The sequence below is a fragment of the Pygocentrus nattereri genome, chromosome 1 (genome assembly GCF_015220715.1).
Source record: "Pygocentrus nattereri isolate fPygNat1 chromosome 1, fPygNat1.pri, whole genome shotgun sequence".
In the NCBI taxonomy this organism is placed as follows: domain Eukaryota; kingdom Metazoa; phylum Chordata; class Actinopteri; order Characiformes; family Serrasalmidae; genus Pygocentrus; species Pygocentrus nattereri.
Genome location: NC_051211.1, coordinates 9,865,808 through 9,876,218, shown reverse-complemented (window position 1 = coordinate 9,876,218; position 10,411 = coordinate 9,865,808). Strand labels below are relative to the sequence as shown.

At 37.1% G+C, this 10,411-nt stretch overlaps 1 protein-coding gene across 1 annotated transcript; it reads right to left on the bottom strand.

Annotated features, from left to right (window-relative positions):
• Positions 1–598: 598 nt before the first annotated feature.
• On the bottom strand, positions 599–10,182 carry LOC108429624 (DSN1 component of MIS12 kinetochore complex). Its single transcript, XM_017701490.2, has 11 exons — positions 10,124–10,182; positions 9,623–9,650; positions 7,772–8,057; positions 7,514–7,587; positions 6,155–6,227; positions 5,635–5,716; positions 5,492–5,542; positions 5,330–5,401; positions 4,443–4,590; positions 3,365–3,452; positions 599–3,250 (listed from the first exon to the last, which is right to left on the bottom strand). The coding sequence occupies exons 1-11, from the start codon at positions 10,153–10,155 to the stop codon at positions 3,168–3,170; spliced, it is 1,017 nt and encodes a 338-aa protein (XP_017556979.1). The 5' UTR covers positions 10,156–10,182; the 3' UTR covers positions 599–3,167.
• Positions 10,183–10,411: the final 229 nt, after the last annotated feature.

Genomic DNA, 10,411 nt, shown 5'->3' with positions numbered 1-10,411 from the left:
TGAACTGATGAAATGCATGAGTTACACTGCTGCTGTTAATATGACATCATTTTTGCTAGAGCACCACACATGTATAGGATGCATGTGCACACTTATAAGTTGCATTAACCTGCATTAGAGCACACATTTGTTAAAGGAGAATTCCATTAACTATGGTCAAAATCCCTGCATGATTTAATGGATGACATGTCAGCAGTTATTCACAGTGGTTTGCTGTAAAACTGTTCATTGTAGAGAAACTTGCCAACTATTTTTGCAGTGAAGGTGACAGGAACCAGGGATGTCTACAATACAAAGACATTTTATTTACTATCCAAAATGACCAGAGAACCTAGAAGTGTGTGAATTTTTATATGTAATGATATGCCGATAATGACTGGTAAAACTAGAAAAAAAATGTAATTTCATTGAGAACTATTTGCCTCATAACAGCCTGCATGTATCTACTTATCATGAATGTGTTTTATAAAATAAGTTTCAGGCATTTCAAAGGTGTGCTAAAATAACGTCTTTTCATTCCTTAAAAACATTACTGTGGCTTTAAGGTTGATATATGTAAATGATCTCCATTCTGATTGGTTGCCCTGCATTGTGGCTCATTCAAGTCTTATTTCAACAAAGCCGAAAGATGTTTTTTTTTTTTTTAAAGATACAGGCCTTTTAAATGCTTTGGACGTCTGGTCCCCATCACCACCAGAGGAACGATTCTGGCTTGGTAAGTTTCTCTAAAAAGGAGTTTCACATCATACCACTCTGAGTGACTTTGTATCTCAACAATTTAATTATGCAGAAATGTATAAAAGTTAGAATTCCCATTTAACTGTTCAAAAACCTCAGGTTTCCTTCTGTAGTCTTTTATTCCACTTCTATAAGTTTGTGTGGGTTTTTGCACAGAAACCAGTCATTTGTACATGAATTTACATTTACTTTCCATCTTTTTATGCCTTAGATTTAAAAAGGCTGTTATTGATACTGTGCCTTTAAGACTGACACATGTAAATAACTGGCTGCCCTGTTCTGCGCCTTTCAAAAAGCAGACCAGACTGAAACACTCCTTATAACTTCAGTGTGAATGGGCAGGGCCAAATTACTGTAGGCTGAATAGGTGGATATATGTAAACACACTGGTCTTCATGACCTTCTTGGTCTTCATGACCAAGTTTTTCAGCTTAGTTTACATATACAGAGACAGTTTACCATATATGTCCACATGAGTGTATGGACTGGGGAGCAAACGGTACATTTGGAAACTTTAACAATGTTTACGTCACACATTGAACTATTATTTCATATTATGTGAGTGAAAAAAATCCAGTTTTCATTATTAGACTGTAATATCCTTTGTTGTACATACTTTGCTATATCAGCCAGACGCCAAGCTTGTTGCACTCACTTAACTTCTACTAATGCTGCGGGTTTCTCCTCTGTAGCGTTCTGCTTGGAGTTCTGTAGTTTTAGAGGAGAAGTAAACACCTCAAGTTGTCAGCTGTAACTCGATACTTAGCAGCCAGATCAGCAGAGGTGATGCAAAGCAAGAAGGAGAGAGAGCATGAGAGAAGATGTGAATGAAAAGCCAGAGTGTGAATCACTGGCACAATGTCAGTGCTTCGTTCTGCCTCAGTGGCCCGGCATTACGGAGAGGAGAAGAGAGGGGGTGGTGTGCTTGGAGTGGGGGAGGGGGATAAGGCCCAAAGAATGGTCATGAGATACAAATGGGCGGAGAGAACACGGAGCACTACAGCACAGTCTTCATTAAAATGGGGAAATAAAGATCGGATTGCAGGCTTCTTCTGCTACCGAAGATGCACCAAGGTTTTCTCTACAGCAAGTGAAGAAATAAGACTAGTTTATTTATATCTTTAGGAAGCAGCATTAAACAGGACAGCTGGAAACAGGTCAATGAAGAGGATTAATAGTTCAATTCATTATACGTATACAGAGTGAAAGGACCACGGACAAGGATTAATCTTAGACTTGAGTCAAATTATGTTTCCAAAGGTGGTTCTTAAATGAAAATCCTTTTTAGTCTAGTACTAGGCTTATTCTGTCTAATAAGACAGATAATAATTTTAAACAGTCCAGTGTTCAGAAAAACATTAAAAGCAGAAAGCCTATTTATGATAAAAGAAAAAGTTGTTTTTAATTGTATTACTTTAAAAAAAAGAATGCTTGTCCATATTTTGATCTCTAGTTCTCTCACATCTACACACGTTTTTTTTACCAAATTAAACTTCTGATATTAAAAAAAAAAAAAAAAAGAAATAAATAAAAAGGAAAAAGGCACAAATAAGTACATATCAGCACGCTTACGTTTTACTATGAACGATTAACAACACTGCCATCTAGTGTTCAGCAGTCTATCTAAAGGGGAATTTCCATTTCTACATAATTGAAGGATTGAGGTCTAAAAAAAAAAAAAGAAAAAGAAAAAAGTAAACAATGCCATTTAGAGTGGCTCAATGGTGAAATTATACATTGCTTAGAAACCTAACTGCTCAGATTTCTTTACAGTGGTGGCGACAGAAACCTAGCTATATTTACAACACAAAGCAATTTTACTTACCATCCAAAATGACCCAGTGAACATACATATCGTTTAAGTTTTTAATGTTAAGTGGTGTTAAATATGTACAGTGCCTAAAGACAAAAGGTCAAAACTGTCTCTCAAACCTATCATAAAACAACATCTCAGGCATCAGGCAGCATATCCATCTCCACTTCATGCAAAAATCTTTCTGGAAAGGACCTTTTAGTGACATTTAAACGCTACAGACGTTTGGTTCCTGTCACCACCACTGTGAACAATTCTGACATGGCGAGTTTCTCCAGAACAGCTCATCTGACCTCAAACCACTCTGTTTTTATTTTTATTACACTGTAACCATTTAAATCATGCATAACTTAAATTCACCATTCATAGCACTGCATTTAATAACGTCATTGCGTCATTGCCTGTTAATGACACTGTCCAATTTAAACAGATAAACAAGTCTGTCAGCATTAGCCTTACAACTATTTGACAAAAAAGCTACATGTTGGATATTTCACAGAACAAAGAGATTGAAGTGTTTATATGAACATGAAACGCATACACTATATTTTTAAAACTGACATCTTGGACAGCCTCTGAAAAATACTGCCTCATGCACGACATCATACCAGTAGAACTAGACTGATGTAGTAGACAGAGGCATCTTTAGGAGCTGTCTCACCGGAGAGGCCGGAAGAGCCTGGAATCCAGCACTACAAGCTGTAAAAAACAAGTGCAAACAGACTTAAATTAATGACCACCACCACCACTTTCTAACATTCTAGACATTTCTCCTTCTGTTTGGTCAAACAGAGGGATACAACAATTCCTCACCCAGTCTGGCACTGGTCTCCTTCACCAGTAACTGAGACTGCTCTTGGAAGGACAGGAGTTCCTTTACCATCATAAATTGGGAATCCAACTGTGAACAAAAACAGAGCAACAGGGTATTCAGTCTCTTTTTTGTGCAAAAGAAGAAAACTACACTGTTACTGTAATTACTGTTAGTGTCCAACCACTTAACATATTATTGTTATTATACATACAACAATAAATTAATAGTGTAGGCTTAAATATTATGAACCAGCCACTAAAATCTATATTACATGTTCAATATTCGATATTACATGCATTTTGCAAATGATAAATTATTAAATGGTAATATTAGTCATTCGTGAGGTTATCTGCCCTAAGATTTGCTCAAGCAAATGCAAAAAAAACCCCATGAGAACTATGTTCAAAAAGCCCAGGACATGCCCACCGAGCTTCCAACAACAAACATAGTACAGAGTCAACAATCATCACTAGACATCAAAGTAGAAATACTGACAATGACAGCGGTGGTGGTCAACGGCAGAACCACACAAAAGGAAAAGACAAACAACAAAGTGCTCACCACTTTTGACATATTAAGTATTCAGTATAATAACTGTATGTAATATTTCAATTATTTTTTTTCTACATGCTTTTCAGCTTTCTCGCTCATTTCAGAATCATTTACAGCTCATTTAGATTTTTTTGGACACACTCAACATCTAAGCTTCCCAACAGCTGCACAGGTCTAGCATATTAGAACCATTGTATTTTCATTAAGTGTTTTTTTTTAAACATTGATTTGAAACTTTTTAATGGTAGTATAGGTTTAACACATCAACTGTGAACAGCAGCACACAAATTATTGAAAAATAATGTGGCTTCTAAAAGATCAACTGCAGCACAACCTGCTGGACAACAACTGTAACTGCATGTTTTTGGTCTATGAAAGTTTTTTTTCCCCAACTTCCTGGTTATTAAATGGTAAACTCAGTCATTCAGGGTGGTTTGATGTTAAATATTCCATTCTAGAGAAATATGAGTGAGAACTGTTCCCCTTCAAAGTTATTAGAGTCTGATCAACACAGTGAATCCTCACCACCAGCTCCATTGTATTGAGGACTCTCTGCTGTCTACACAGCACTGCACGGTAATCTGGTTTATTCAGGATAAGCTTGCTCTGAGAAGACTGGGCGAGGCAGGATGGGTCCAGCATCATGCCTCTCTCCTGTGCCTGCTCCACTTGCCTGCAGGTGATGATGATGAACACTTATTAAACAGACAGTTAAAGCACATCAAAGGTTTTAACCACTTGGACTCCAGGTTTATTTTTCAGTTATTAACCCTATAGCTGTACACAATTAGTAGCAGTGATTACTAGATTATTTCCTAACTAAACTAACTAAACCAGTTTATTGTTACATTCTTTTTTTGTATTATGTTTTTTCACTCTGAGGTCTACTTCTAACACTATGTACCACAAACAGTCCTAATTAATTTTCACATGACCATTTTCCATAATATAATATAATATATATAATATAATCTAAACACACACACACATAATGAGCTTCATTCTAGTGTGTGTGTGAGAGTGTGTGTGTGTGTGTGTGTGTAAAGCTCTGTTCTAATTAGCTGCCCTGTATTTTGTCTCATTAAAAAGCAGTTCAGGCTGAAACAATTCCTTTAAACTTTAATGTGAACAAGCGGTGCTAAACTCCTGCTGTAGGCTGCATAGGTGGGTATATGCAAATGTGTTCGTTTGAAACCAATGGATTGAAAACAGGGTGTTTTGTAGCTTCACTTAGAGGGACTGGGGAGGGAACTGTAACATTTACATGCTACATTAAACTGTTTTATTAAAAAATAGCGTAGGAAAATGTGTTTTTCCATGATTTGGACCCTTTAAGAGTCCGTGTTCAGGTGGGATGTTAAAGTGAGAATATCTTGATGTTAGAATGCACTCGTGTACGTGGTTGTACTCACTTGGCCAATTCCTCTGCTTTACTGCGATGTTTCTTCAGCAAGGACTCCCAAGATGAACTCTCAGCCTGCAACCTTAAACAGCATTTGCATAATATTCATTTTGCAATGAAAGAAGTGTCATGTGTTAAGTTTCACATAAGTAGCTTAAGAATACAAGCCTACCTGCTGATGGCCTCCTTCGTTCGATCAATGATGTTCTGAATGGCGGGATCACTACAGACAAACAGAGAGAAGTTTAATCAAAGACAGACGTCAAAAGTGGGTTGAAAAAAAAGGTGACCTCAGCTAACAAACATCATCATTACCTGTTAGCGCTGAAGAGTAAAAGTGGATTTTCCTGACTAATGTTTTCAGCCAGACTTTTCCATTCTGTCTGCAGGGAATCAACTACAAAAAAAAAAGGGCCACTTTAAATGTTTGTGGTTTTACATACAAAAAATAGTCAGAATTAATTTATACATGATGCTTTTATTTACACTTAATATTTAAACAGACTGTTTATTATTGTGTCTTTAATACATACATACATACATACATACATAGATGCGTTTGTGTGTGTGTGTAGGCCAAATAGACTGATAAACAATAATTTGGTTGTCAATACATCACAGAAATTACTAAATCAAAACAGGCTGTTTTTGCAGCTCAGTTTCCAAATTCGGACTGTATGGACTGGAGAGTGAACAATACATTTTGAAACATTAACTGTGTTTACAGACTGTGGACTCTTATGTCCCCTAAGTGAAAGAAAATTCAACCGTCCACATTACAGGCCCTTTAAATGAAATACCAATGTAATTTATTCAAAGATAAATAATCTAGTACCTTGTGTCTGAAGCAACGCCGTGTCAGCACCAGGGATAGTACACAAAGTGTTTTGTAGCCTCTTTACTGTAAGCTACATAGAAGAAAAGAGGGAAGGGGTAATAGCTAAAAGCAAGGTAAAAGCACAGCCCACTGATTTAAAACTGAATTTACTGACTATTAGGTCAGTAACAATCATGAAAGCCAATGATTAAATGTCATACAAATAACTGCAATTAACAATTTTTTTTTGTTCACTGTACCCCACTATTTTAATAGCAGCCCAATTACAGTTTAATATCACTTATGCCTTATTAAAAGCAATTAGAGAGAAAAAGAAACATAAATAAATTAAATCTACCATTTCCCTGGAGTATTTAATGAAAATTATGATTTCAAATAATCAAAACAAATTCTGTTCTATGTTCCTCTAGATAGATAGATAGACAGACAGATACTTTATTGATCCTGAAGGAAATCAATAGAGGTTTAAAGGTCTACCATTAAAGGTTAGAATCTACCTTTAAAAGTCAGGTAGATTCTGAGCAGTTCATTATAATTATGCAGACCAAAGCACGTTGCATAGCTTAAAACAATGGTACCAGCCTTCACAAGCCTGGAAGTTGTTTGTACTTTTGTCCATTTTAACAGACAAACATACATTACAATGTGTCAGAAAAAAAAAGGAGTAAACAATACAGTAGTAAGCAAATCTACTTGAGACGATCCTCTTCCGTAAGGATTTAAGCCCACATTTTGCACAATGTTAATTGATGAAAGAAGTTGAAAGAAATAATTGTTAGCTACTAGAAATTTGCATACTAACTAACACTGATGTTGAATTATCCATAAGAGGTAATGACGGCTACTCGGTTATCCGCAGGAAAGGAAAAGCAGCCTACAAGAACCTTTCTAAACTTAGCCTTTCTGGACATTAGCTAGAACAGTTAGAACACTTAGCCTAGTTAATAAAAAGCCTTGCTATCTCTGCCTTCTCAGTAATGACCTTTCAGAGTAAAAATACTTGCTTGAAAAAAAGAGCAAAATCAAAGTGTTTCACTGAGTTGTTGGCCTGTTCGTTTGGCATTTACATTTTGTCTTTTCATAATGAAATTTAACAAATACCCAACTAGTGATTTCAGTATTTGAATACTTGCACCTCAAACTGTAAACCTGAAAGAAAGTTACTTGAGTTACTAGCTACATGAACCTGATAGTTCCAGGGGTAAATGAATGAACTAAATTTTGCCCTTAATCCACATTCTATTTGCTGTTTAACATAAATGTATGTTTGCAAAATCTAACAACTGTGGAAACTGACTGAAATAACTGTGGTTATGTAAACTTATGACAGATCTATTGACTATCAGTGTTAAGTACCTGCATTGCATCTTCCATTAGTTTTTCCAGCCTCTCCTCATCACGTAAATCTTTGCTGATTGATTTACACAGAGCTGAAATGTGGGATCAATGAGAAACAAAAGATAAGAACACTGATTATCAGGACAGAGATAGTGTCTTTAAAGACACAAAGACAAAAAACAGCCCTAATTCCAGGATATCTGTTTGTTTTACATTTCAATGAGATGCTCTGCATATCTAAGAACAACAGCAGAAAGGCACACCAAAAGGACTCACCCTGGGAGGCGCTAGGAAGGGCAGGGAGTGATCTCCTGCCTCTAGTTGACCTCCTCCAAGATTTTCGACGCGAGCGGGGGCTAAGATCAATGACAACATCTTCTGCCACTGCCTCTTTAACATTGTCCTCAGCACAGCTTGACTTTTGTCCATCTGGTGGATTCTCTGTTTCTACAGGTGGGATGAATGTTTGGGGAGATGAAGTGCGAGGAGACTTTGGAGGAGGTTCAGGGCTTGGAGTCCTGTCTAACGGCCTTTTATTCCCTTGAGAAACCTCCTCTGTAACCTACATCAATGAAAAAGACTCTGAAGCAAGGTGTGCGACTGGCAGGAAAGTGCTGACTACACCCCACAGGTGAGCTGTGCACTTACGAGTGCACAGCTCACCTGTGAAATATCTGCATAATTCAATCATCAAAGAAAGTAATTTAGAGTGTTTTGATGTGAAATTCTTCATTATAGAGAAAATGTACAGACTCTTATTATTTTTTTCTTTCTAGGGGTGACACTGAACCAGATGTCGCCATGTCTAATGTAAATATAGCCATTTTGCTTGCTATCCAAAATGACCAGTTAACTAATCTATCTATCTATCTATCTATCTATCTATCTATCTATCTATCCACACACACACACACACACACACAACTTAAAAATAACTTTTCTTTGGGTGCTACTTTTTCAGAAAACACCCAGCATGCATGTCATGGCATTCAATAAAGTTGTTTTAGGTCAAAACCTTAAATCAAAACTACTGTAATACAATGTCTCAGGCATCAGACATGTAATGCAACAACGTTTTGTGAGGTACCTTTAGGGTAATTATCAAATGCTTTAAAAATCTGGATCCTATCACCACTATTACGAACACTTTTGACTCCTAGAACAGTACATTTCACATCAAACCACTCTGAATGATTGCGCTTTCATCTTACTTATACAGAAATCATATACATCTGTGAAATTCCTCTTTAATAATTTGGCAAGTCATATTTAACCAAGCTAACATTTCCTAGAGAAGCGGTGAAGTACAGCTTCAGAATAAACCTTTCAGTTCCTCAGATGAACTAAAATTGGTTTCTGTGGAGTTCAAATAATTTTATTTGTCATACTTTAAAACACAAATCAGCTGACCAAGTATTCCTTATAATGCAAGAGAACAGCTCTGAACACAATGGATAAGTTGTTAATGCTAAAGTAACCTCCCCAGCTAACCAGCGTTCTAGCTTTCGACAAGCAGTTCCTGAAAATACATTTGCAATATTTTTATAGATCCTGAAATGACTTCCTTCACAGGAATTGATAGTGAAATCAAGTCCAGTAGCTTTGACCGACGGCTAACATTACTAGGCAATTAAAGGGAATCTCTCCAATAGTTAAAATAATCTGATTAATTCAGTCCTTGAGATGTAAACAGAGTCATCTGGAGTGGGCTGATGTAGTTAAAGCAGATAACTGGAGACAAACTTAGATTCTGATTTCTTTACAGTGGCAGTGATAGGAACCAGGGGTCACAATGCAAGTTCTCTTTGGGGACTATTTTGCTTTAAAGCACCCTGCATTTACTCATCCATTAATGGATCATGAAACAATGTGTTAGTAATAGCTTTCTGTGAAGGCGCTTTCAGAAGCATTAAACTCTTCAGACGTCTGGGTCCCACCACTGTAAACAAGTCTGACTTGGCAAGTTTCTCTAGAATGCAGCATTTCACACCAAACCACTCTAAATGCCTTTGTTTACACATCAACCATTTAATACATTTTTCAACTATTGGCGGAGTTTCCCTTTAACTGTATGACTGAACACATTCACAGATAGCTAGATTCACTAATAGTGCTGGAATTGCTTACCGTAGAATGCATCTCGTCACCCTCACACCTGTGAAATGGACAAAGGTATTAATTCTTGTGCTTAAAAGTGTCAGCAAGCACAGAAATGACAACTAGCATCTTTCTAAAAGCAGCTACTTTAATTTAAACCGGATTAAACGGCCTGCTATCTCGCATATGTCATCACAAACCTGAAGTCAGATTTCCAGTCGCCAGCTTCTTGTTCGAATTTTTCCGTTCCACCTTAAATGGCACAATTTTTCGTTACACTCTGACGCGCCAGAATGTAAACGCTGCACCATTTAAGGTGGAACGGAAAAACCTGAACATGAAGCTGGAGAATAACAAGCTAACTTCAGGCCCGGGTTATCTACGTTCAGCGACACCCTAGTTGGGCAAACAAATCTGCAGGAGTAGATCCAGTTGATACGTTTGAACGCTCTCTCTTTTTTCATCCGAGCAGAATAGCTGTCAATGATGTGCTGCGCCTAAAAAGCGAAGACAAACCAAAAAATTACGAACCCTTCAGTCACTTCATTTTGAAGCTCCGCCATTTTCTTTCAAAGCCCGCGCGCTGAACTCCCATTAGCGGCTTGTGCAGGCATTATGGGAAATGTAGTTGAATCGTGAATGAGTGCTCAGGCATTACGCATTCAAAATAAAGTAGTAAATGCTATGTTATGTTTGGGCAGGAGTGCCTATTTTATTTAATAAAAGTGCCATAGAGATTCACTTTTAGAACCCAATGCCGTACAGCACCTTCAGCGTACTTGTATAAGCCACTGGATTCCCGGTATGACCTTTTTGAGC

Bases quoted from the DNA above. Each gene is read 5' to 3' on its own strand.
- LOC108429624 (XM_017701490.2), bottom strand. From the start codon at position 10,155: ATGGCGGAGCTTCAAAATGAAGTGACTGAAGG. The intron at 3,453-4,442 runs GTGAGGATTCAC...TTTTGTTCACAG, and splicing joins TCAATACAATGGAGCTGGTG to TTGGATTCCCAATTTATGAT. The intron at 3,251-3,364 runs GTGAGGAATTGT...TGTTTTTTACAG, and splicing joins GGAGACCAGTGCCAGACTGG to CTTGTAGTGCTGGATTCCAG.